Below are 27,494 nucleotides of genomic sequence, written 5' to 3'. Positions count from 1 at the left end.
TTACTGGGAGAGGACCATATCCATCCTGACTGAATTAGGTCTTGTCAGCACTGGTTCTCCACTTGTAAGGTAATTCCCTTCTCTTCATGTGTCAATATATTTATACCTGCATCTGTAATTTTCACTCCATGCATCTGAAGAAGTAGTTTTTTTTACTCACAAAAGCTTATGTCCAAATAAATCTGTTAGTTTTTAGGTGCCACCAGTCTCCTCATTGTTTTTGTGGTAGTTGTTACTGAGACTATAACTATTTACTCTTGTATCAGGGTTCTCGTAGAGACGGGGTGCAACTCCCAAACTTCCACATGTAACATATTCAGTATCTGAGGGACATCACATCTACTGCTGCTCCCTCTCAAAATTCTCCTTCTAAGATTCTGTTTTCCCAGGGGATCTTCTTTATCTGAAGAAACATGTCAACTTTCCACAGGGGTGTATGGCTAGAGCAGAAATGCACACAGAGTTTTGATTAAGAACCTGCTCTTCGCTTGTTGAAATAATCAGCTATGTGTGATTACTTCATCACTAAAAAAAGTGGCCACACACAATGTCCTTTCAGCTTTCATACCTGGAGGATTCATAGATGCTGATGTAATATATGGAGAAGCATAAAATATAGCGAAGTTGGCATTTCCATCACTCATCTTCACTGACTTTGTATCTTCTCTTTTCCCACATTATTGTCACACACATTTCTGCCAAAAATAGATTGCTGTGCCACAAAATACAAATTTACTAAAGAAGTTCAACTGTATAATGGAGCAAGGACTCACATTTTTTTTATGTACGGTAATATTTTGTAGCCCCTCCACAGTGTCTAATGTCCATTTCATCATGATTACCTTCAGAGTGACTACTATTGTGTAAAGTTAAACTCTTGTGTAACTGTTCACAACATTACAATATTCCATTGAAATTTCTGTAGAGTGGGTTTATAGCTAAGGATTATTATTTCAGGCATTTGAAGATATACATCTTGAGAAAAGAAAAAACATTAAAATGATGTTGGAATTTTTTGATAAAATCTTCACTTATATCTTTGTCCTGGAGATGTTTCTGAAATGGGTGGCCTATGGCTTCAAGAAATATTTCACCAATGCCTGGTGTTGGCTTGACTTCCTAATTGTAGGTGTAAGTATTTTTTTTTAAATTGAGATATACCTATCTCATAGAGCTGCAAGGGACCCTGAAAAGGTCATTGAGTCCAGCCCCCTACCTTCCCTAGCAGGACCAATACTGATTTTGCCCTAGATGCTTAAGTGGCCCCCTTAAGGGCTGAACTCACAACCCTGGGTTTAGCAGGGCAATGCTCAAACCACTGAGCTATCCCTCCCCAATGTATTTGATCAGTTCTGTGGACTGGATTATGTAGTATAGAACACCCAAATGTTCACTTTTTTTTTTATGTCCCAAATTGAGGCACCTTCATGCATCTGATGAAGTGGCTATTCACCCACGAAAGCTTATGATTCAATATGTCTGTTAGTCTGTAAGGTGCCACAGGACTCTCTGTTGCTTCATTTGAAGGAGAACTGATTTTTAGAAAATACCGAGCACATCTACCTTTTAAAAAAACAGACCTTTTAAATATCAGAGAGGTAGCCGTGTTAGTCTGGTTCTGTAAAAGCAGCAAAGAATCCTGTGGCACCTTATAGACTAACAGATGTTTTGCAGCATGAGCTTTCGTGGGTGAATGCCCACTTCGTCGGATGCAAGAGTGGAAATTTCCAGGGGCAGGTAAATATAAGCAAGCAAGAAGCAAGCTAGAGATAACGAGGTTAGATCAATCTACTTCTAAGAGAAACTGCTGAGCTTCAGTTCATTTGCAAATTTGACACTATCAGTTTAGGATTAAACAAAGACTGTGAATGGCTTGCCAACTACAGAACCAGTTTCTCCTCCCTTGGTTTTCACACCTCAACTGCTAGACCTTTTAAAGTGTCTCAATTTGGGCAATAAAAATAGTTATTTTGTTAAAATTTTGGCTTCAACATTCCTACAGCTTTAATAATCTAAGATAGCATTAGTAACACAGGTCAAGTACATTTGTTTTGTTAAAATAGATTGGGTGAAATCTTGCCACCCCTGAAATCACTGAGTGTTTTATTATTAACTTCAATGTGGCCTGCATGTCACTCATTATTTTATACCTGTTAGTGTCCCATTAAGGTGCATTTCTATTGTACTGTACAGGCTACCATTTCATACTTTCATGGATAGGACTTTGGTAAGCATGGTTAAAAAGGGAAAAAAGAAAACCAGAAGGCAGGATTTTGCTAATATTTTTTGTCTCTCTCTGTTCAGGTCTCTTTAGCAAGTCTTATAGCTAACTCACTTGGATATGCCGAAATGGAACCCATGAAATCCTTTAAAATCCTGAGAGCCTTGAGACCATTAAGGGCATTGTCACAATTTGAAGGGATGAGGGTAAGAGTAAATAAAGCAATTACTGAAGCTTCTCTTTGTGAACATCAAGCATGTAAAAGGACCCTATTTCATATGGGTTTGCTTTCATTATGGTGCTGCACAATAGTTAAGGTTACACTTGAGTTAAATGTTAAGAGGAGTTTTTAAAACTTTATTTTGTAAAAAACACACTGAAATGGCAAAAAAAAATCAAATCGTGCTCAAAGTTTATATATGTTTGGATTTTTCATAGTGGTTTGAAGAACAATGAATTGAAACACAGAGAACAATAAGATTTCAAAAATCATTCCTTTTTGGCTGATTTTGACTGGATTCTCTCTCTTTTCTTCCACTTGAATTCAGACATAGAAACAGTCACAAAGTGTTTGAGAATTTTTTTAAAAGAATGAAGAAAAGTAACCTTACACTTATAAATCTGGAAAATTTATAAATAGATTTACAAAAATAAAAATAAAAAATCATTTGATATACTTCAGTTTAAATCTGGAATGCCATAATTAGCTTGTAACCATATGACTTCTGTCCATTGTTTGTCCAAACATTTTTTTGTTCGCTTTTGCATTTTCTTGGTGAATTAATATTTCTCCAGGAGTTCTCGTATCTGTTTGTTTTTGTTTGATGATCTTACTAAGTCCACAGAACTCTCATTGACTTCAATTGGACCAGGATTTGACCTTTAGGGATCTGGATTTGTTATTTTTGTATTTCTTTTTTATCATTACATGATTAGCAAATTATTATAATTGTATTCTATATCAGCAAGTGCACCACTAATACTGCAGATCACATGGCAACACATGATATGTAGGTTAGCAGTGTAAGTAACATTTACAAATCCACATAAGATTTCTGATGCAGACACACATAGCAAGGCACCATATAATTTTTTCAATAAATGAAAGCAAAAACTATATTCGAAAACACAAAATCCTTAATTGTGCTAAGGAAAGATAACTACGTATTAATTATGTAATAGCGTATTTTCCGGCGTATAAGGCGACGGGGCGTATAAGACGACCCCCTAATTTTACAGTTAAAATATAGGTTTTGGCCTATACTCGCCCTATAAGACGACCCACCCTTCCGAGGGGGGGAGCCCAGAGCCTTTTAAATCCCAGCCGCAGCGGGGAGTCAGAGGGCTCTGGGCTGCCCGCTGCGGCGGGGAGCCCAGAGCCTTTTAAATCCCAGCCGCGGCGGGGAGTCAGAGGGCTCTGGGCTGCCCGCTGCGGCGGGGAGCCCAGAGCCTTTTAAATCCCAGCCACGGCGGGGAGTCAGAGGGCTCTGGGCTGCCCGCTGTGGCGGGGAGCACAGAGCCTTTTAAATCCCAGCCGCGACGGGGAGTCAGAGGGCTCTGGGCTGCCCGCTGTGGCGGGGAGCACAGAGCCTTTTAAATCCCAGCCGCCCGCTGTTTATACCCGGCGTATAAGACGACCCCCGATTTTTGGGGGTTGTTTTTTAATATAGAAAGTCGTCTTATACGCCGGAATATACGGTAATTATATAAACTCAGGAGACTGGCATTAAGATAGGGAGCCTATTATATCTATATCAAATTCAGATTCAGTGTATGTTTGTATGAACTAAAAGTCATTAATATCTATAGGATGTTCAATAAGTTGATGGCCCCATTCTTGTTTCTAAAGTAAAATTGTCCGCATTAAGGTAACAAAACCATCAGAACAATTCGATCCCTTGTTGATATTACTTGCAGAAAGGTCAAGAATTCAGTGTACATGGAAACTGGAGATAAGTCCGACTCACAATATTCAGATCCGAACTTTCCCAGAGTTTGGAGAAGTTTAGACCAGAGATTATGGTTCAACTCATAAGAGAAAGATGCACCAACAGTGAAGTTTGAAACTGGATTAAGATTTCCGTAACATTTACCAAAGATTGTTTAAAGGTTTTGGTTTAGACCCATCTCTAATGCAAACTAGATAATCTCCCCTCTGCCTCCTTCTTCCCCCAACATAGTAATTGCACTTCAAGGTTGAGACATTAGTTGGATACTATGGGGAAATTTGTGCTATCATTAACTAATCTACATACATGTTCTATGGATATAAGAATTCCAGCTCCAGGCCTGCCAGTTCTGACCCTTTCACTAGAACTAAATTCACTAATTAATAATCGTAATTAATAATGAAAATAATTTACCTTGGTCACTCACAATATGATATTGTACACACTAGTGATAGAAAAAGCTGGGGATTCAACTGAGTGTCTAAAGTCATACTTTGCCCCTTGAATCTTATATGTTCACCTAACTACTATGACCCTTGCCTTCAGCATCTCCAGGTCACATTGCAAAAACTCACACTACTTGAAGCTAGTTGTGAAGGACACACTATACTGATTTACAGTAACTGAGGATCTGATCCATACCGTGGCCTTCAAGATTACCTGTTGTGAATGTGTAATGTCATTTTTCTGTGATATGTAGAGAAATACTATATTAGTAGTTTAGAAGAAAGTGAAATACTGTGATACGATGGAGACTAAGACCTGGCATTTTCATACTCAGTTTCAAAAATAGGTAAAATTTCATTTTTGTGAATCAATATCACTTTGGCTCAGGCTCAGAAGTGTCAGAGAAAAGAGGAAAAAAAGGCTTGTGTCAGCAGAGAAGACAGTAATTTTGATAGCATGAAAGAACTGAGCAGCAAACTCATTCAAATATAGACTGGAATTTATAGAAAGACTATTAGATCATTGTATATGAGTGCTAATGTGAGTCATTGGCATATAGTAGTAGCAAAAACTTAGTAATATAGTGGGAAAACAATTACATGTTGTGATAGAGGGTGTAAATGCATTTTTAGATTTCTTTTATGTTAAGTCAAAGTATTTTATGTGGCAGAAAGGCTTTGAAACCTGGATAACTGGTCCAAATCTTTCCTCAGTTAAAACTATGCAACCCCTATTGAATTCCACAGGAATTGCACAAGTGTAGCTGAAGGCAGTTTTGTAAGTAACATATCTACTGCTTTTCTTTTTTCTGCTAAGCATTACCTATATGTGGGAAGATCCTACATAAGGACTTTGCCACTGCCAGGGGATCAGTTCCAGATCCTGGTAGATCCAATGAAGGTGATGTCTGTCACTGTGGGGGTCCTGTGCTCTAGACACAGCTGCTTCTTCCCCTCCCAGTCCTTTGGCCCCACGGCGTCAGTTGGAGAGCCTTTATTAGGATAACGGGAAAGAAAGGAAAATGTGTTGTAGAAGTGGCATTCTATACACCTGTCTTGGGCAAGCTGTACTATCGGTATATTACAAGTCTGATGTGATATCTTTGTTGTCTGTTGGCCATAGAGGAAAGTTGATACGGGGGATTGTCAATCATCTGAACTGTCTATGGACAGTAAGATGTTGATGTCTCTGATCTATAAAAGGGAAGTGAACCAAAAGATTATATACAATTGTCTGTAGGCCATTTGCGATCGGTGGTCCATGATGATTTGTAATCCAGACCGGAAATTATGTGAAACAGGACAGATAGAGAGGAGGGTTTTTGGTGTATCAGTAAAGGCAGCATGAGGATATAGGGGTATAGTTAAGACAGCTTGTACAATCTTAACTACAGATTTGTCCCCAGTGTTCTAAAAATGTTGGTCTGAATCAAGATATTTATTTATAACCTTAACATTATCATTTTGTCTTGGAAATGCTATAGTTTCTGCTCAAACCATATAGATCTTGAAGGCTTTTCTGGCCATGTCAAACCCAGCAAGCACAAACTTGACTAGTACAACATTTGAGGTTTCTTTCCAGCTCTTTCCCCTAATTTGAAAGTTGTATGAAACTTGTAAGGAAACAAGAAAAGCTTGCCTGGGTTTGGGATTTGTTATGAATCCGAAATGTATTCACTTGAATATAGGGTGAATGTCATGCTATATTTGCACTTAGTTTAGGACACTCCCACTGCACCCTCCCAATAAGCCCAGGCTCCCACTTTAAATATTTCTTGGAGGGGATTCCCAGTGGCCTGCTTGACTGCTCTTTTTCAAAGTGTTGCCTTTGGGAAGCTAGCTCGCCCCACTGGCTGTGCCCTGTGTGAAGGTAAAGGATCACCCATATCCTACTTTTGAGGGGTACTGGGTTCTACTTTGCCCTTTACTGGGCAGTGAACAGACGTTCCTGTCCTAAGCAGGAAGTGACAGCTTTGACATCTGTTTACTCTATGAGATCATTAGCAGAGGTTACTCCTTGAAACACCTAGCCAGATGTAATGAGATCCACTTTGGAAGTTAAAGTCACCATCATGCATGAGTCAGAATGTGTAATTTATGTAAGTTGGTCATAATTTCTGCTATTTCCCCAAGAGAGATTATGGTAGATCTTTTTTTTCATACCAGTGGAGCTTGTAAGTCTGCTCAAAACTTACATGCTGAACTGACACTTTCCAGGTTACTCTTGAATTGTGCAAAACGTCTCATGGAAGTTACAATATCTGCAGCAACCTTTACATATCTATGAGAGATTCATTATTGATCCTCTAATAACTGATTTTCCAAACAACATGAATAAATGTCATGCTGACATGAATCAAAACAGACCATTATATTAATCCTCATGAAGAAATAATGTATTTAGAATCTTGTTCAAAACAAAACAAAAAAAGGGAAGCTCCAAAAGTGAATATTCTACCATTACATTCAAATACTTTATTGTTATTCAGTAGTGCCCCCAAGTGCACTAGGTGTTTCACAGAAAACAAAAAACAGGTTCCTGTCCAGAAGAACTGACAATCGAAGGGCCTGATCCTGCCAACACTATAGAGTAAGAATCTTTACTCAAAATAGTTGCCACTTCAGTAGAAGTATTTATGAGAGTAAAGTTACTCATGTGTGTAATTGTTTGCTGAAATGACATGGAGTTGCTTAGGGTACGTCTTCACTACCCGCCATATCGGCGGGTAGCAATTGATTTCTTGGAGTTCGATATATCGCGTCTCATCTAGACGCGATATATCGAACTCTGAACGCGCTCTCGTCGACTCCGGAACTTCACCACTGCGAACGGCGGTGGCGGAGTCGACGGGGGAGCCGTGGACGTCGATCCCGCGCTGTGAGGACGGGTAAGTAGTTCGAACTAAGTTAGTTCGACTTCAGCTACGCTATTTGCGTAGCTGAAGTTGCGTACCTTAGTTCGACTCCCCCCCCCCCAGTGTAGACCAGGCCTTAGATTTTCAAAACAGTTGAATGTAGCAAATAGCTGTTTAAGGCTTTGCACATGTAATACCTATAGTAACTGCATGTTTTTCTTTCATTTCTCTTAAGGTGGTTGTGAATGCCTTAGTAGGTGCCATCCCTTGCATCATGAACGTTGTGCTTGTCTGCCTCATTTTTTGGCTCGTTTTTAGTATCATGGGAGTGAACCTATTTGCAGGAAAATTTGGAAAATGCGTAAACTTGACTGAAGAAAAATCAGAAATAAATAACAGTATTAAGAACAAATTGGATTGTTTAAACTATAATGACACGCAAAAAATATATTGGATAAATGTTGCAGTCAACTTTGATAATGTTGGTTCTGGTTATCTGGCTCTTCTTCAGGTGGTAAGTTCTATTTTGCTGACTGGCACATTGTGGGGTGGGGTGGAATCAAGGTTTTTCCAGTTGCTTACCCACATCTGCAAGGAGTGGGAAGCAGTGGCCCTGGGGAGCCTTTTGTCTCATCCCCTCCCCATGTTCAGACCGGCAATATGGTTAGCCCATTCAGGGTCCCTTCCTCCAGTGTATACACATATAGTGTCCAGTGGTGAACTGTGAACTTATTATGTAACCATTTGAAAATGTGCTCCTCTGATTTGCAGCTGTCTCCTGGGAAGACGGCATGAAATGTTTATTATAATTTCATTAAACTAAATGCAAAATTCTCTCCTGCACTGAGTAAAGCTCAGTGCAGAAATGGGAAGTGGGGAGAGAGCAACAGTGGGCTGGTTCCAATTCCCTGATTTGTTGTGATCAACCCCCCCCAAAAAAAACAATTTAGAGCTGTTGTCAGGCAGCTTTGTTTTTTGTCATTAGATTTGGATCCTTAATCAGCTATAACCAATGGAGGACCACTGTAGTGGAACTTCACTGCAACACATGTCCTCCTTGCCCCTGACATGCTTTCTACACTGGTAGGGGGTGAGGGAGGGTTGACACCTAGAGCCCAACTCTGTCACAAACTTGTCAGTAAGGAGATCGCCTACACCAGAGGAATTCTGTGCTGGGCATTTCTGGACAGACTATAGTCCCTTTGCACCATCTCAGAAGCACAAGGATGTTGTAAACAGGCTAAATAATCTCATCCTAATATGTTTAATAAGTTTAATATGATTTTAATAATTTTTCTGTTATTCTAGGCAACATTTAAAGGTTGGACAGACATTATGTATGCAGCAGTAGATTCACGAGGGGTAGGTCATGAAAATTAAAATGTTCTCTCTTGTAACCATCTCTCCAATTTTTACTTGTGTTTTGTAATTTTCATGCTTATTAGTGTTGGTGAACACAATGTGTAGATCTAATCTGTTCATTGGTTTTTTTGGTGCTATCTACTCACTGAGCTAAAATGGATGAGCATCCATTTAAAATAAATGGTCAAGCATTATTTATTAATTATTATTATTATATTTGATGTCTGTATTACTGTGCCACCTAGAGACTTCAGTCAGGATTAAGGTTCCACTGTATTAGGTGCTGTACAAACACAGAGGAAGATACAGTCCTGCATCCAAAGGACTTAAATTGAACAAAATTACCAGCATATCTTCTGAGGAAATGAATGAGCTCAAATTGTAACCACATTTGAAAATAATTTTCTCAGGTTTATTTAAAACTTTTTGTTGCTTTTTTTCAACAGTAATAGAATAACTTTTCAACCAAAGGTTTAAATTGGAAGAACACATCTAGGCCAAGATTCTCAAAAGCAGAAGCTTAAAGTTAGGCTCCTAAATAAGTGACCTGATTTTCAAATTTTGGGCGCTCAACAGTTCTTCTTCAAGTGATTGCTCATGTCTATTCCACAGTAGGTGTGCAGGCTCACCATGTGCACTGGTGCTGGAAGCTTTTCCCCTAGCAGAACCAATGTGGGGGGAGCACCCCCTGCAATCCCTGGAGTGGCGCCTGCCTGGTGCGGTATAAGGGGTGCTCCCCCCAACCTCCGTTCCTTCTTGCCGCCAGTAAAGGTGCATCAGAACTGCTCTGCTCCAGCTTTGTTGTAGCTCGTCCCCATAACTGATTGTTAATTCAGCATTAGTACCTGTAGTTAGTTAGCTGTTTAGTTAGTTTAGTTAGTCAGTGAGCCCGGGCCGGGGCATGCCCCACGCCCTGGGGTTTAAGTTGTGCAGCTCTTGTAGTCATTCTATGCCAAGAAGTGACCTGCACGCAGTCTGTTTGCACTGTTTGGGAGAAACCCATATCAGCGAAAGGTGCAAGATTTGCAAGTCATTTAAGCCTCAGACCAAAAGAGAAAGGGACATTAGGCTCTGGGCCATCCTGATGGAGTCGGCGCTGACCCCGACCCCGGCACGTTGCTCCGAACTGGTACCCGGCACCATGGCATCAGTACGCAGTGACCCTCTGGTGCCATTGACCAGCCGGCACTGTTCCCCGTCCCTAGGTCACGCCAAGAGGGCCAGGAAGACTCCCTCTTTGCAGCGGCACCAAGGAAAGTTTGGGACAGAGGCTAGGCCCATGTTGGGCAGTCCTTGATCCCCACCGGGCCCCAGGCCTCTGACTCAAGTTGAGCGGAGTAATCTGGCCCCTTCCATGCCTGAAGCCCTCCAGGCAGTCCAGGATGTCATGTCCATGCCAGTGCCCAGAATGCCACCGATGTCGGCCCCGTGCTCCAGAGGCAAGCCACCACTGGGATCTCCACAGTTGCCTCCAGCCCAGTACTGGTCTCGGTTGAGGAAACATTCCCAATGCCTATCACTACCCGGTGACCGCTCGGGGCAGAGTCCAGGTGGATCGCCCTCGACACCAACCAGACTGTCTGGCTGTGTCCCGTACAGCCAGGACTCGCAGCACCACTCATCCTCAAGGAGTGAATATCGAGGGGACCGCGGCGGGCATCGCCATCAGTCCTCGTCTCGGAGAGGGTACCACAGTCAGTCATGCGTGGTCGTCGATGCCTTTCCTGCTCAGACACCCGCTCCAACTCTTCACCAAGACATCGCAGCCCCAGGGGTCGATTGCCGGCATCTCGCCGTCGCGAGTCCGCTCATTGAGGCCGTTCGCGGAGCAGCTATTACCATCAGTACCGGTCCTCCACATTGAGATCGCAGTCCCATGGCCATTGTAGTTCCTGGCACTGCCTCTTCTCCCAGTCCAGAGACAGCAGCAGATCTTATGCCAGCACAGTCTCCATTCATTGCAGTCCTTCTATGGGCCAGGCCAGCCAACCTAGACAACCAGCCCCACCAGTGCCAGAGCATCATGGCCAGCCCAATGGTACCAGTGGGTACTGTGGCCTCCAGTGCAGCCCCCAGTGGGAGCTCACTCAGTGGCCGGAGCTTTGGAAGCACCATCGGCCTCCCTTTCCAGACCCCCGAGAAAGCAGTTGGTAGGACGTACGTCCTCGGCACCGTGTCCAGAGTCCGACCAAGTGGTGGACCCTCCAGTGCCGGCCGACACCCAGAGCACTGCACCAACCTCTTGGCCTTGCCCGGAGGAGGCGATTGCAGCCCCTGCAGGAGGACTTCAGGGCCCACCAAGCACTCTTAAAGAGGGTGGCAGCAAGCCTACACCTCCAGGCAGATGAGATGGAGGAGCCCTCAGACTCCCTGTTTAACGTATTGTCCCCATTGGCACCCCGTAGGGAGGCCTTGCCCTCTCCATGAAGGGGTGGCTAAGATTTCAAATGCCCTGTGGCAAACACCAGCCTGATTGGTTCCCATCTCTAAAAAGGCAGAATGCAAGTACTTTGTACCCACTAAGAGGCATGAGTACTTGTATACCCACCCAGCGCCCAACTCTCTGGTGGTCAAGTCGGTCAACCACAGGGAATGGCAGGTTCAGCCAGCCCCAACCCCAAAGAACAAAGACTTTTGGAGACTGGACTCTTTCAGAAGGAACATTTATTCATCTTTGAGCTTCCAGTTACAAGTGGCGAACCATCAGGTTCTCCTGTGCCGGTACAAATTCAATCTGTGGGGCTCCCTGCCTTAGTTTGAGGACTCCCTCCAGGAGCACAATAGGAAGGAGTTCAAGGTGCAAATGGAGAAAGGGGTAGTAGCTGCTAAGGCGTACCTGCAGGCAGCCTTGGGTGCTGCGGACACGGCTGCATGATCAATGGCCCCTGCTGTATCCATGAGACGGACATCATGGCTCCTGCTCTCTGGGCTGTCCAGTGAGGCACAGTCTTCCATGCAGGATCTCCCATTTGACTGGAAAGCTCTGTTTGCGGAGGAAACAGATACAAGACTGCATGGCATGAAAGACTCACACATGACCTCCAGACTCTGGGCCTCTATGTCCTGTCTCTGGCAAAACCTAAGTTCAAACCACAGCAGACTCCTGCCCAAGCCGCCCTCACAAAGTACAAGGCCATCCATAAGAAGCAGCGGGATTATAAGAGGCAGCCTGGGTCCTCCAAGGGCAAGGAGGTAAGGAAAAGGCATTTTTGATGGGATGCTCAGGGGCACCCTGCCAGTCCTCATCAGGGATTCACCCCCAATAAAGCTTCCCTTCTCTAACCGGCTGTGTGCTTTCCTTCCAGAATGGTCACGGCTAACCTTGGACCGATGGGTCCTCAACACCATCTCCCGGGGTTACACCCTCCAGTTTACTTCCTCCCTGCTCAACCACCCCCGCCCCATCCCTCTTGGGGGACCCCTTGCATGAATCTCTGCTTGAGCAGGAGGTGGGGTGGCTTCTAGGACTAGAAGCAATAGAGGCAGTGTCTGAGGAGTTCATGGGCAAGGGGTATTACTCCCCTTATTTCCTTATCCCGAAGGCCAAAGGGGGGCTCAGACCCATCCTGGACCTCCAAGGTCTGAACCAGTACATGGTGAAGCTCAAGTTCTGCACGGTCTCCCTGGCCTCCATCATCCCCTCCCTGGATCCCGGGGACTGGTACGCCATCCTCGATCTACAGGACACATATTTCCACACCAAATATTCAAGGGCACAGGCGCTTCCTCCATTTTGTGGTAGGACAGAATAATTACCAATTCATGGTCCTCCCGTTTGGTCTGTCCACTGCCCCCAGGGTGTTTACAAAATGCATGTCAGTGATAGTGGCCTACCTCAGATGGCGGGGGGTCCAGATATTTCCCTCTCTGGATGATTGGCTTCTCAAGGGCACCTCCGACTCACAGGTGAGGGATGACGTGGCGCTCCTCCTGTCCATGGGCAGTGTCTTGGGCCTGTTGGTAAGCAACACCAAGTCCACGTTAGTCCCGATCCAACACATAGAGTTTATTGGGTCATCCAGGGCCTCTCTCCTGCCAGATAGATTCAAGACCCTGAAAGGCCTCATCGACTTGGTCACAAGGTTCCCGGTGACAACAGCCAGGGTTTGCCTGCAACTCTTGGATCACATGTCAGCGTGCACATTGGCGTGCATGTCCATCACGCCAGACTCAGGATGAGGCCCCTCCAGCTTTGGTTGGCCTCAAAGTTCTCCCAGGCCATGGACAGGATGGACAAAGTCCTCACTGTGCTGGACTCTGTGATCGCCTCCCTACGGTGGTGGTCCGCACCAAACAACATTCTCCAAGGGGTCCCATTCAGGGACAGGGCCCCGTTGTTGGAGCTGGTGTCCGATGCATTGGACCTGGGTTGGGCCATGTGGGAAACTTTCAGATCCAAGGCCTGCGGTCAGCTCAAGACCTGACCCTACATATAAATGTCAAGGAGCTCAGGGTGGTGCAGCTGGCATGTATGGCCTTCCGCTCACACCTGGAGGGCAAGGTAGTCAGAGTCCTCATGGACAACATGGCCCTGATGTTCTATATCAACAGGTAAGGCAGGGCCTGATCCTCTGTCGTCTGTCATGAAGCCCTCAGGCTGTGGGACTTTTGTATAGCCCACGACATCCATCTGAAGGCCTTCCACTTACCGGGTGCCCAGAATGAGAGGGTGGATTGCTTGAGCCAGGGGCGGCTCCAGGCCCCAGCACGCCAAGAGGACCAGCGGACCCTCCGCAGGCAAGCCGCCGAAGGCAGTCTGCCTGCCATGCTTGCAGGGCCGGCTTTAGGAAGTGCGGGGCCCAATTCGAACAGTTTTGACAGCCCCCGGCAGGGATGACTTAAAAAAAAATGTAAAAAAACATGTGGGGCTTGTACTCACTGGACAGTGCTCCGAGTCTTCGGCGGCACTTCAGCGACGGGTCCTTCACTCACTCCAGGTCCTTGGCAGCACTGAGGGACCCACCACCGAAGACCCAGAGCGAGCAAAGAACCCGCCACCAAAGTGCCACCGAAGAGCCAGAGCGCCGCCGGGTGAGTAAAAATTAAAAAGGCACCTCTAGCCAGCGAAAGGATTCTCACTGGGCGCGGGGCCCTCTTAGGCACGGGACCCGATTTGGGGGAATTGGTGGAATAGGCCTAAAGCCGCCCCTGCGTGCTTGGGGCGGCAAAATGCCTAGAGCCGCTCCTGCTTGAGCAGGGATTTTTCCTAGCAACATGAGTGGTCCCGCCACCTGGAAGTAACCCAATGGCTCTTCCAAAGGTGGGGAACTCCCCAGGTGGACCTATTCACGAACTGGTGATGCCCCGGTGCGGAGGGTGGGTGGGTAGGGAGAGGAGACTGGAGAGGGGCGCTATCTCTGATGCCTTTCTCCTGTCCTGGTCAGGCCGGCTTCTCTGTGCCTTGCCCACATTCCCTCTAATCAGCAGAGTCCTGGAGAAGATAAAGTCAGACAAGACCCGGGTCCTCCTGATTGTCTTGGCGTGGCCCAGACAGCACTGGTATGGGACCCTCACGGGCCTGGTGGTAGCTCCGCCATGACCTTTGCCGCTCTGTCCAGATCTGCTCTCTCAGCACCAGGGCCACCTCCTCCATCCCAACCTAACAGGTCTTTACCTCACAACGTGGCTGCTCAGTGGTTAGGTGGAGTGGAAAGGACGTGCTCAGAGCAGGTTCAACGCATTCTCCTTGAAAGTAGACAGCCTTCCACTCGCTGCACTTATTTGGTGAAGTGGTCCCAGTTTTCTAGGTGGGCGGCTGACTGGGGTGTCTCCCCGGTGACTGCCTCAATCCAGCTTATCCTTTATTACCTCCTCCACTTGAGGGCCCAGGCCCTGGCACCCTTGTCAGTCAAGGTGCACCTGACAGCCATATCGGCCTTCCATCCACCAGTGCAAGGGCACATGATATTATCCCATGCTATGACTGGCCAGTTCCTTAAGCGTTTGGACTGTCTTTTTCCATATTCTAGACCCCCAGTCCTGTAGTGGGACCTAAGCCTGGTGTTGGCTTGTCTTACGGGGCCCCTGTTTGAACCACTGCCTGTGTGCTCCTGGTCTAACCTCTCATGGACAGTGGGCTTCCTGGTTGCAATCACGTCGGCCAGGCGAGTCTTGGAGCTCAGGGCCCTGACCTCCGAGCCGCCGTACATGGTCTTCATAAGGACAAGGTCCAGCTCTGCCCACACCCCGTGTTCCTCCCAAAGGTGGTCTCCGCCTACCACACGGGTCAGGATATTTTTCTACCGGTCCTCTGCCCCAGGCCTCACGGGTCCAGTAAGGAGCACCCTCTCCACACACTCGATGTGCGGCGGGTTCTGGCTTTCTATCTCGAGCAGACTAAGCCATTCAGAAAATCCTCGCAACTGTTTGTCGCCTCGGTTGAGCGTGCAAGGGGCCAGCCGATTTCCACTCAGCGGCTTTCCAATTGGATCACTTTGTGCATCTATTCCTGTTATAAGCTGGAGAGTGTCCCCCCACCACCCTTCTGAGGGCACACTTGATTGGGCGCAGGCCTCGTCGGCTGCCTTCGTGGCCCACATCCCCATCCAGGACATTTGTAGGGCTGCCACATGGTCTTCGGTTCACAAGTTCACCTCACACTGTGCGATCGTCCTCCAGACCAGGGATGACGCTGGGTTCGGCAGGGCTGTCCTCCATCCTGGGACCTTGTGAACTCCTACCCACCTCCAACAGATATAGCTTGGAATCACCTATTGTGGAATACACATGAGCAATCACTCGAAGAAGAAAAGACAGTTACCTTTTCTGTAATTGGTGTTCTTCGAGATGCATTGCTCATGTCTATTCCACATCCCACCCTCCTTCCCCTCTGTTGGAGTTGTCTGGCAAGAAGGAACTGGGGTTGGGAGGAGCATGCAGCTCCCCTTATACCATGCTAGGCAGGCGCCACTCCAGGGGTTGTGGGGGGCACTCCCTCCTCCGGGTACTGGTAGGGGAAAAACTTCCGGCACTGGTGCACGTGGTGATCACGCACACCTATTGTGGAATAGACATGAGCAGCACATCTTGAAGAACACCAGTTACAGAAAAGGTAACTGTCTGTTCCCACCGACCTCAATCAAAGCTGTGGGTTGCTCCTCGAACCTTTGAAAATCATGCCAGTAAGATGTGATTCAACTTTCATTGAAGTCAATAAAGACTCCTATTGACTTCAATGGAAGTTGAATTGGGCATATATTAAGTCACAATATATAGTTTAAACAGAAGGTTAAAAAGAGAAACATTTTCTTGTGTCCTTGCATGAAGACAGAAGTGCAACTCCTCTCACTTTCCTTAAAATAATTAATTCTTCAAGCTTTTAATGTCTTTGTCAGCAGCGTAAATGGAATGGGAGATATTGTCCTATAAGTTTCTTAGCACAAGTATAATCAACATCAGTGTGAGTTGCAGTGATCTCTTCCATATGTGGACAGAGAAGACCTTAAAGATTGCAGAGAAATCAAAACAACAGACAATAGCAATAATACCACTAAAATACATTGGGCCAAATTCATTGCCCATTTACTTCATTGACAACAGAAAATTTGGCATATTATTTTAGAAGATATTTTCAGGTCCCCAAGAAGGATAGCCAAGTGCTAGGAGAAACATTGCTCTCAGTAAAATTGTCATCCACATTTTCTGTGGTGTCCTTAGATTTAACTTTATCCAACATCACACTGTAGATTTTCTCTCCCCTCCTCAAATGCACCCATGAAATGCAAGTCTTACTTATTCCTGGGGGGATTCTGTGCCAAAAAATTCAAAATTCTGCATATTTTTATTTGTCATAATAATACAATATAATCACCCCAGTTTCAATTGTTTTGGTAATTTATTTAAACTACAATACAGAAAAAAAGTCACAATAACTATTCAGCATTTCCTAAACATGTGAAAGTTAAGTTACAAACACTTGGTAGCATACCCAGCATTCCAGTTATAATCCTGGATTTTCATTTAAATTACATTACGGAACACCAAACAGCAGCAGCAAAAATAAATAAATAAAGTTATTTTAAAGTGCTCAGACTTTCAGACATGAAAGTCATACAGTTTTGCTAATCATTGTCCTGGACCTGGCTGGGTACTTTCGGAAGTGCTTGGTTCTGATTGTCCTGACATTTTATTTGCCCTCAAAATCTTTTTTTTTTAATGGGTAAGTAAAAGTAAAATAAATCCTGAACTGTAATCTAACCCCATTGTGCCACTTTGGAACAGGAAAAAAGTGAAAAAGTGCATAGATCTTCCTAGCTGAGGATTTCCTTACTGTCATTTATAAGAAGGCTCCTTTACATCACATTGGCAATGTAACAGCCTTAAAACGTTTACAGGTTTTATGCTCCTGGGGAAATTGACTGAGAATGGGAACAGTTAACTAACAATAGAAGCATTAACAATGTTACTACACAGGCAGCTGCTACATTTATGCCTCAGAGAATGAGCTCGATTAAACATCAACAGCAACTTTAACAATGCTACTACAGAGGCACGCTTCTACATTTGTGCCTACAGGACATAGCCAGCCTCATGCATAATAAAAAGCTCTACCCTTCCATGTCAGGAGCTGCAGACTCAAGAGAGAGGGACAGATTCTCTCTCTCCTTGGCATGCATGTACGCCTAGCCTCTACCCCCACACATCGCCAGTGATCAACCACACAGGCATGCACATCCAGCCCCTCTCCCCCGTCTCTGTGGCTGCTCCAGGCATGCTGGAATAGATGCACTGAATGAGCTACCGGAGAAGAGGCATGTCCTCTGGCAGATTTTTCTTTCTTTCTTTTGCATTTTTGTGCACAGAAATATGCGGGCCATATGAATTCTGTTCTCCTGCTGGGGCGCAGAATTCTGTCAGGAGTACTTATTGTTGACAACTAGAAGTTTTTAACTAGAAAACTTTTTTCATGATTTGTAGTGATATAGTAAATTTGATATCCTGCAATGAACTCTGCACAGGGGGATCGAAGCACCGATTTGGAACTCATTCTAGGAACAGAGGCATATTGTTTTCAGTCATTTTTCATCTTGGTTATCATTTTTGCAGAAAGACAAACAGCCAAAGAAGGAACATTGTCTATACATGTACCTCTATTTTGTGGTTTTCATCATCTTTGGATCTTTCTTCACACTGAATCTCTTTGTTGGTGTCATTATTGACAATTTTAACCAACAAAAGAAAAAGATAAGTATATTGGATATGTTTCCAGGCCCCTAATATATCCCTTACATGCTGTCTTCAACATATAGGATGCCAACTGTACACTGAAGCTCTAAAACATTTATTTACATTTATTACATGGAACAGCATCAGTATTGAATTTAACTGAGGCAGCATTACAAGTGTAAGTGCTATGAAGTGCTTCCCCTTCCCCATGCCTTTCCCATGTTTCCCTCCATGTAGCCGTTGGCTCCAGAGGCAGCACTGATTCAAGAGGCTGTGAAGTCAGCTACACAGTCCCTTGAATGCTACTTCCCCTACCTTGGAGCTAAGCACTGTGGGACAGGGTCTGAGGAGCAGTTCTGGGATTGGGCAGTGCAACAGAGCTGGTAAGGGCAGCAACAACAGGAGGTCAAGGGGAGGGGACAAGTTGATCCCTCCCCAGAGCTGGTGCAAGGATGTTTCGTGCCCTAGGCAAAACTTCCACCTTGTCTCCCCCCCCACACCCCTGTCCTGAGGCGCCCCCCCTGCGGCAGCTCGCCCTCACCGCCCTGAGGTGCCCCCCTTGCAGCAGCTCCTCATTCCCCACCTTTCGCCCTGAGGCACCCCCCAGCCCCAGCTTACCCCTGCTCCGAGCATGAGCATCCTGAGCACGCCGTCGCTGCTTCACTTCTCCCGCCTCCCAGGCTTCCGGCGCCTAAGCTAATTGGCACCACAAGCCTGGGAGGTGGGAGAAGTGAAGCAGCCACAGCGTGATCGGGGAGGAGGCAGGGCAGGGTGAGCTGGGGCGGGGAGTTCCCCTGCGTGCTGCCCCCACCCCTTACTTGCTGCAGTCGGCCCTCCCCGCGCTCCCCTGCCCCAGCTCCCTCCGCCTAAATGCCGGCAGCAATTGGGGTGGCCGAAGATCCGGCTGCCGCGGTCGCTGCCGAAGAAAATGGCACCCCCCAAATCCCAGCGCCCTAGGCGACTGCCTAGGTTGCCTAAATGGTTGCACCGGCCCTGTCCTTCCCTCATGTGCCTAGTCATTTTCCTGCTTTCTGAGCCAGTGGAGTGCCACCACAGAACTTTTTAAAATGCATTTGATCCCAATTAGGTACTGTGAGAAGGGTTAGTAACAGAAAGAGATAAAAAGGAAGAAAAAGAAATGTTAGCTTCCAAAATTTTAGACTCTTGCATGGCAAGGATGTTTTTTTCTCATCAATAGTAACAGTATCATTATCTCCATATACTTAGGTGGACAAGACATCTTTATGACAGAAGAACAGAGAAAATATTATAACGCAATGAAAAAACTGGGATCCAAGAAACCCCAAAAACCTATCCCAAGGCCATTGGTGAGACCACTTGAGTTCTTCCAATTAAAGTATTTCTAGTCAGTGAAAATCCATAGTAAAATTAACTTAATCCACCCAAAAATGTATTAATTAATTAATTATATATAATGTATTTGCTTCCACTGATGTTCAGAGAATGTTCATAGAATTAATTCTGTACCAACAAATTGCCACTGAAGGATTATAAAGAATACATATTTATGAAGTTCTTTGCAGAAATATTTACCATGGAATTGATTATCTTTCAGAATGGGAAGGAAATTATGCTCTCATTTTTTATACTCTACCTTTCTCTGATATATCTATCTATAATGGAATTAAATAACATTGAAACACATAAAGACTGCTAGTAAGTAAATACGCATGCCTAAGCATGGCCACATTTTCATAACTAATACTAAATACTCTTTTTCCCCCCCCCCCTGCAGAACAAATACCAAGGGTTTTTTTTTGACATCGTAACAAGCGAAGCCTTTGAAATTATCATCATGATTCTCATCTGCCTTAACATGATCACTATGATGGTGGAAACTGACGATCAAAGTATAAGGAAGACTGACATTCTTAACAAAATCAACATGTTCTTTGTTGCCATCTTTACTGTAGAATGCATCGTGAAATTATTGGCTCTGAGACACTACTATTTCACCAATGGCTGGAACATATTTGATTTAAGTGTGGTCATTATGTCTATTGTTGGTATGTAAAACTATTCCAACAAGCTCAGTAATAGCCCTTTATATTTCACCACCATACATTATTTTATATGTTTCCACCCCCCCCCTTTCTGCTCTAGGAGTTGGCCGTGTGGTTTTGGAAGTCCACTCCTACCCTTTCTGGGTTCCCTAGGTATCACATTTGGACCCATGTGCATTTTTGGCACCATTAGCCATTTTGAAAAACAAATAATTTAATTTAACTGGAAACATCAAAAAATGAATGAATAAATATAGATTTCATGCCTTTTCCTCATTTTAAGAGGAATATATGCTTTTTTATGCACTGAGTACATTTCTAAATAAAGTATATTAATCAGTTCGACAAAGGATGCAAAGTATTAGTGACAGAGGAGAAAGTACATCCTTAAAGTTTGTTACATGTTTAAAGGGCACAGTGTTTCTAGAGACATCTTTAGAAATGTCCAAGATGGCCTTTTGTGGAATTATTCAGCATAGCACATTAAAAAGTCAATGTATTAAATACCAATAAAAAGGACCATATATGTAGATTTCTTTATCAAAGTTATTACAAAACCTATGTAAAATTATCCATTAGCCTTTTTTCCACCAGTCTTAAACATGTCTACTTCCCCACACTATTAGACATATTTGCAGTAGCAATAAGAGTAGTGGGACAAATGTATCCTAATCTCTTCCTCTTCCTCTTTCCCTTTCTACCTCCTCTGTGATGACATAAGGGTGAAAACAGACAAGCAAAGAAGTGGGTCCCTGTAAAGCCCATAATGATTAGGAGAATTTTAAAATGTATCTTCTCTTTTAGAGAAGTATTTCTCTATAGTGCATGTTGCTTCAAGGACTTCCCAACAAATAGAAAAAATAAGTAAGTAGACCTAAAGGGAGAACAAGAGAAAGAAAACAGTTCTTCTATCATGTGAAAAAAAAAGTATAGATATTTCCATCAAGTTTTGACCAAATGATGTTTAGAAGAGCACCTTTTTCTTTTTGTTGTTGTATGAGACTACTTGGGGCTGCAAAAGACCAGAATAAGTTTAGCATTTCGTTGCATAAGGACACCCCTGGACTAATCATCTGCAGGGATTGAATCTAGGACCTCTGGATTGAAAAGAATAGACTCTACTGCTAGTGAAAATGGAATTCTCCATTAGTTTGGTGGCATTATCAGACTAATAAAGTAGTCAAATCACAAGAGAGGGGCCAAAAGCCACACTGTTAGCATGGATTTACTTTATCTGTTTCTGTCTGTCTTGCTTACATGGTTCTCATCTAGGCATCTGAGTGCCTATGATTCTGGTGTCATGTTTTGGTTTGTTATTTGAGCTTTGATTTTTTTCAACCTTTATGACCAAATGTTAAAACACAGTCACATAACCTACACACCCAGTGGCTGTGCAAAATGCTGTACATAGAACACCTACTTACGTATACATATGTGTTCTCCATGTGCAGCAGCTCACAGATTTTATGGGAACAACATACAATTCCATAAAAGTGTGTTATTTTTTTAATTTCTAAAGTTTTACAGATAAGCCATTAATCTTTTTTTAAAATGTGTAAGTTTTCCTGTAAGAGTTGTCAATGCTAGATCATCAACGCATTAATGTCAGGGAGATACCAGTTTTACGAATAATATTATTTCTTTCAGTTACTAATTCAGAAGAAATTAGAAATTCTAACTGATTAATCCTTTTTTTTTCTCTTTAGGTACTCTGGTTTCTCACATTGTTAATGCATTTGAAAATTACTTCTCACCTACACTCTTCAGAGTCATTCGGTTGGCTCAGATTGGACGAATACTAAGACTTGTCCGAGCTGCCAAAGGAATTAGAACTCTCCTTTTTGCCTTAATGATGTCCCTTCCTGCTCTGTTCAACATTGGCCTCTTACTTTTTCTGGTCATGTTTATTTACGCCATTTTTGGCATGTCTAAATTTGCTTATGTTAAGTGGGAGAGTGGGATTGATGACATGTTCAACTTCCAAACCTTTGCTAATAGTATGCTCTGTCTCTTCCAAATGACAACATCTGCTGGCTGGGATGGTCTTCTCAGTCCTATTTTAAACACTGGACCTCCTTTTTGTGATCCAAACATACAAGGTGGTGTGGGAGAATGTGGTAAACCTGCTGTGGGTATTATTTTCTTTGTAAGTTACATCATTATATCATTTCTCATTGTTGTAAACATGTATATAGCTGTTATTTTAGAAAACTTCAATGTTGCCACTGAAGAAAGTACAGATCCTGTGGGTGAAGATGACTTTGATATGTTTTATAAAATCTGGGAGAAGTTTGATCCTGAAGCAACTCAATTTATTGAGTATTCTGCACTTTCAGACTTTGCAGATGCTTTGGCAGAACCTTTACGCATAGCCAAACCAAACAAAATTGAGCTCCTAGCAATGGACCTTCCCTTGGCTAGCGGAGATAGGATCCACTGTTTGGATATTTTGTTTGCTTTTACCAAACGGGTGCTAGGAGAATCTGGGGAGATGGACAAACTAAAAGAACAGACAGAGGAAAAGTTTATGGCTGCCAATCCATCCAGGTTTTTTCATGAACCAATCACATCCACGCTCAGACACAAAGAAGAGGAGGTTTCTGCCATTATTATCCAGAGAGCCTATAGGAGTCATTTGATTCAACGGTCCATGAAGCAGGCCTCTCTCTTATATTACAGAACTTGTGATGGTGACATCCTTGAAGATGCTTCACAGAAGGAAGGTCTCATTGCATTTATGATGAATGAAAATTATGGTAGGAATCTAGACAAGTCTGAGACTGTGTCTTCAACATCTTTCCCTCCATCCTATAACAGTGTCACCGGGGACACTAATGACAACCTCCAGGTAAAGACGGTGGACTCTTCCAAATGTGATGTACCTATAGGTTGTCAGCTATCTCCAGACAAAGATAAAGAATACATTGTTTAATATTTTGTTAATAATGCTTTAAAATATTCACAGAAGATAATGATGTAAATATACAGCAACCAAAGCAGCCTTCTTTTTAAACATTAGTTGCAAAAGAAACTAAGGTTCTTCTACCCTTAACTATGGGAGTTCATAAGCTGTCACCTTTGACCTTGCTACATTCAACTTTACTCAATGTTTATATTTAGATATACCTAGGAAGTATCTGTGTAGAGTCATAACTGTTATATTGGTGGCAGTTGTGACTTAAGGCAGAATCCTTGGTATCTTGTTACTATGGCCCAGACACAGAGCTGATTAGAGCTGCACTTTGCTTACTTCTGCTAACCAAACACCCACCCATTTAGATTGGTTTGCCTCATTGTGAACCAAGTTCAAGAAGTGGAAAATAAGTTTCAAGATATCTGGAAAGAAATAGCTGTCTGGGAAAGGAGTGGGAGAAAATGTAATGGTTTGTGAGGGTTTTGAAGTAGGGAGCGAGGGTGAAATATAGCATAATTAACACTTTGATAATAAACCTGGTAGACTAATGACCCCCAATCTTTTCAGTTCTGTGACCCACATACCATAAACATAGCTATTGCATGACCCATTGATATGTCAAACTGTACTGGAACTCCTCCAATATGATGAATTTAAACAATAGCCATGGTATGTATACTATTGTAGTCAAGTTACTGCAGCATAATGACAATAAATGTAATACCTAACATTCCAAAAACAGTAATGAATTACATTAGAATTTTTTTTTTTACACAAAACTGAACTGCTTTTCCTCTGGAATTATGAAGTTGGCATCTTTATCTTCATCATGTTTTCTTTCTAAAGATCTTTGTGACTCTTATGACATCATGATATCATTAGCCTGGACTTCTCCACAAAGAACTCTACACCTTGGCCTGCCTTCAGTCTCTTCTACCATGTGTGTAAATACTTATTTGAGATGCATGAAATACAGAAAGTATGAACCATTTTGCTTTTCATTTACTGATTTGTCTTCCTTTCTGTTGCATTGTTAGGTATTCAGAGCCACAAGACCACTCAAGTCTCTCTTGACACTTACATTGCATATTTAAAACTGTTAATTGTATATGTAAATCACTTTTCAAGATAAGATTTTTAAAAAGTGGCAAGATTCATGTGACTATCAAGGGTGACGGGTCCAGGGGAGGCACAGCTTTCCTTTCTTCCCCACAGTGTTTTCAGACAGAAAAAAAGCTTGGCTTTGTGGCTGAGGCACTGGACTGGGACTCTGATCTGGGTTCAGTTCCTTGCTTGGCTACAGACTTTCCATATGACCATAGGAAAATCACATCTGACTGCAGTGCAGATGTACCTTAATCTGTCTTTCACTCAGTTCCTCCTCTATAAAATGGGAATATTAATACTTCCTTTAATAAATCTCCCTTTCTCCCACTTTTGTCTGTCTATCTATTTAGATTGTGAGCTCTTTGGGCAGGGACTGGCTCTTACTATGCATACGTACAGTGCCTTGCACAGTGTGGCCCCAGTCTTAATTGAGGCTTCACAGTACTATTTGAATACAAAAAATAATAAATAATATTTATAATGCCTTTTATCTATCTTTCTTTCTGTTTTATTCCCCCTGCTTCTCCTGGTGTAAATGGTCTCTCACTATGGAGTTTTGGGCCCATGCTGTTACTTTCTCCCTGTACTTTGAAGCTAGACACCATGGGCAGTATCCTTTATTGGTGTGAATCAGCATAGTTTCATTGAAGTCTGTGACTCTGTACTATTGAAATCAGTGGAACTATGCAGCTGACCACTGTTCACTACCCCAGCTCCAACCTCTGCTCCAGCCCCAGATCCAGCCGCTGCTTTGGCCTCAGACCCAGCCCATCCACTACTCCAACCCCAGCAGCTGATCACTGTTCGCTGCCCCAGCCCATGACTGCTGTTCTAAAATACCCTCCAAAAGCAGTCAAATTTAAATTCCTGCACATCTCCTTGTATGAGGTAGGTACCTGCCCCATCTTGTGGACTGCACACATACAATATTTAGCATTCTGCACACCAGCGATCTTGCAAAGCTTTGAATTATGTGTAAGTCTATGAAGCCCCCATCATCTCACCTTGCGAAAATGTACAATTACAAGTATTTCCTTTTCATTTGTAACCCTGGCTGGGAGACTAGCCAACCTTCATCTTTACTCTTCTATTAAACAAGCAGGAGACTCTAGGACACCAAAAGAACATAGATTCATGTTTGTATGTTAAGAGCAGAAGGGACCATTATGCTTACCTCCTCTGATTTCCTGCATAACACAGGCCATAGGACTTGTCTGAATTAATTCCTGCTTCACAGCCAATTGTTGTGACTGAACTAGACCTTATCTAACCAATCTTGATTTAAAAATTTACAGTGATGGGGAACTCACCACAACCCTTGGTTCCCTCACTTAAAAAATTGCACCTCATTTCTAGTCTGCATTTGTCTGGCTTCAATATCCAAACATTGGATTTTGTTATCCCTTTGTCTGCAAGCCCTCTATTAAATATATTCCCTATGTAGGTACTTATGTACCATGATCAAGTCACCTCTTAATGTTATCTTTGATAAACTAAACAGATTGAGCTCCTTCAGTCTCTCATATAAGGCATGTTTTCCAATCCTTTAATCATTCCTGTACTCATTTTTAATTCTCTTCAATTTTTCAATATCCTTTTTGAAGTGTGGATACCAGAAGTGGACATAGTATTCCAGCAGCAGTTGCAGCAGTTGAACCAGTGCTAAATACAGAGGTAACAGACCGTCCCTACTCGATAATCCCCTATTATTCAAGGATTGCATCGGTCCTTTTTGCCACAATATCACATTGGGAGCGCGTGTTCTTGTGATTATCTACCATTATTGCCAAGTCTTTTTCAGAGTTGCTGCTTCCCAGGATCCTGTAAGTATGGCCTGTTCTTTTATGCATTAAGCTATATTGAACTACACATTGTTTGCTTATGCCTAGCTTACCAGGTGATCCAGATCACTCTGTATCAGTAGCCTCTTCGTTATTTACCACTCCCCCAATCTTTGTGTCATCTGCAAACTTGATCTGTAATAATTTTGTTTTCTTCCAAGTCATTAGGAAAAATTATTAAATAGCAAAAGACCAAGAACTGATTCCGGCACAACTCCACCAGACACACACTTGCTTGATAACATTTTGTATTATCAGTTAACCTCTGACTGTGATAGAGCACCAGTAAATATCTCCATAGTAAAGGGAAGTGAAACCGGCCACAACCAGCGATACTGCAGCTCTTCTCCGTATACCTCATCCCACTAGCTTAAGTGCACACACCTTTGACAGAAAATTATAGTAATCACCATGCTAATTTCCTTTCACATGCACACGCTGATCAGAACATGAATTAACAGAAAGATTTTTGGACCACTTAGCACTAACCAGTAAAACACCCATTTCTGTTAGTTATATCAGCAGTTATACCATGGAATATAATTATCAAAAGGAATCATTCTGATTATCTAGTCCATTGGTTCTCAATCGATGGATAGCAACCACCAAGGAAGCCATGAAAGACAATCAGGGGGTTAGAAGGTGTTAGAAATTTTATTACAATCTAAAACAAAGAAAATCTCACTCCCTTACTTCCTGCACAAGCTTGCCTTTCAAGTTAGTTTTATCTGTCCACTTTTCAAAACACACAAATTATATAGGCTTACCGTTGTTACCACTGATACATTTTTACTCTTACTTTTGTAGCAAATGTAAGGGGGTTGTGAAAATTCTTGTCTTCGAATAAGGGGTCAGCAACCTGAAAAATCTGAGCAACGCTTAGCTATCTGACCTGCATAACAGGTCATTTCACTCAATTATTCCTCCAATGAGCCCAGTAACTTGTAATTGAACTAGACAGAACATACCATTTAGAAATACTCTCAATCTTGATCTAAATTTGACTAAAATTACAAGGCAATTAGTTCTGGAGTAATTTAGAATCTGAGAATATTAGCAGCAGGTGGCATGAAACTAGAAACGCAGGCTAGATAAACGTTAAACTTGCTGAACACTTCCACCTAGTGGTTTTGGTTAAAATGACGTATAAAGAAAAACTTTCTTAACCTTGCATTCATTAATATGGAGTAATGATGTATATTGTATGCTTGAAGTTCTTGTTAATAAGATACTATGATGAAGTAGGTATTAAACTGGGTGAAGCCAAATGATGTGGTTATATGATGTACTTTTTACAGTTCGAAACTCAGTGGGGAGATAGGAGTCTGAGTCCTATTTACTTATCTAAGTCATTTTTGAAAATGGGACAGAAGTTCCTAAGTCACATAGGTGCTTTTCGAAATATTATCCAAAGTTTTAAAGGACTCCTGATAGAAAGGGGATTTTTTTTAGGATAGTCCAAGTCTACAATCAAGGTTACAGAGTGTCTGAGGTTCTATCCAATGAGTGTCTCCTGCCAGGTTGTGTTTTCTTAGCCACTGAGTCACCAGAAAATTCTTACTACTTTAATGCCCTGTTATCAGTAACAGGACAGGGAGGCAGGAACCTTG

At 43.2% G+C, this 27,494-nt stretch overlaps 1 protein-coding gene and 1 long non-coding RNA gene across 7 annotated transcripts in view; one reads left to right on the top strand and one right to left on the bottom strand.

Annotated features, from left to right (window-relative positions):
• LOC123362849 (sodium channel protein type 5 subunit alpha-like) overlaps positions 1–24,645 on the top strand; it is a 169,369-nt gene extending 144,724 nt beyond the window's left edge. The window contains exons 21-29 of the mRNA XM_045003355.1: positions 958–1,131; positions 2,305–2,427; positions 7,707–7,985; positions 8,780–8,833; positions 11,966–12,025; positions 17,879–18,020; positions 19,226–19,326; positions 19,755–20,025; positions 21,729–24,645. Of these exons, the coding sequence (XP_044859290.1) occupies positions 958–1,131; positions 2,305–2,427; positions 7,707–7,985; positions 8,780–8,833; positions 11,966–12,025; positions 17,879–18,020; positions 19,226–19,326; positions 19,755–20,025; positions 21,729–22,954 (2,430 nt within the window). The 3' untranslated portion in view covers positions 22,955–24,645. The remainder of the gene's footprint in view (positions 1–957; positions 1,132–2,304; positions 2,428–7,706; positions 7,986–8,779; positions 8,834–11,965; positions 12,026–17,878; positions 18,021–19,225; positions 19,327–19,754; positions 20,026–21,728) is intronic.
• The window catches only part of LOC123362851, a 109,952-nt gene that overhangs the window by 55,023 nt on the left and 27,435 nt on the right, over positions 1–27,494 (bottom strand). The gene's annotated exons all lie outside the window — the stretch shown is intronic.

Source organism: Mauremys mutica, chromosome 2 (genome assembly GCF_020497125.1).
Source record: "Mauremys mutica isolate MM-2020 ecotype Southern chromosome 2, ASM2049712v1, whole genome shotgun sequence".
Taxonomy (NCBI): Eukaryota; Metazoa; Chordata; order Testudines; family Geoemydidae; genus Mauremys; species Mauremys mutica.
Note: the sequence above shows the minus strand (reverse complement) of the source record. Positions and strands in the feature narration are given on the sequence as shown.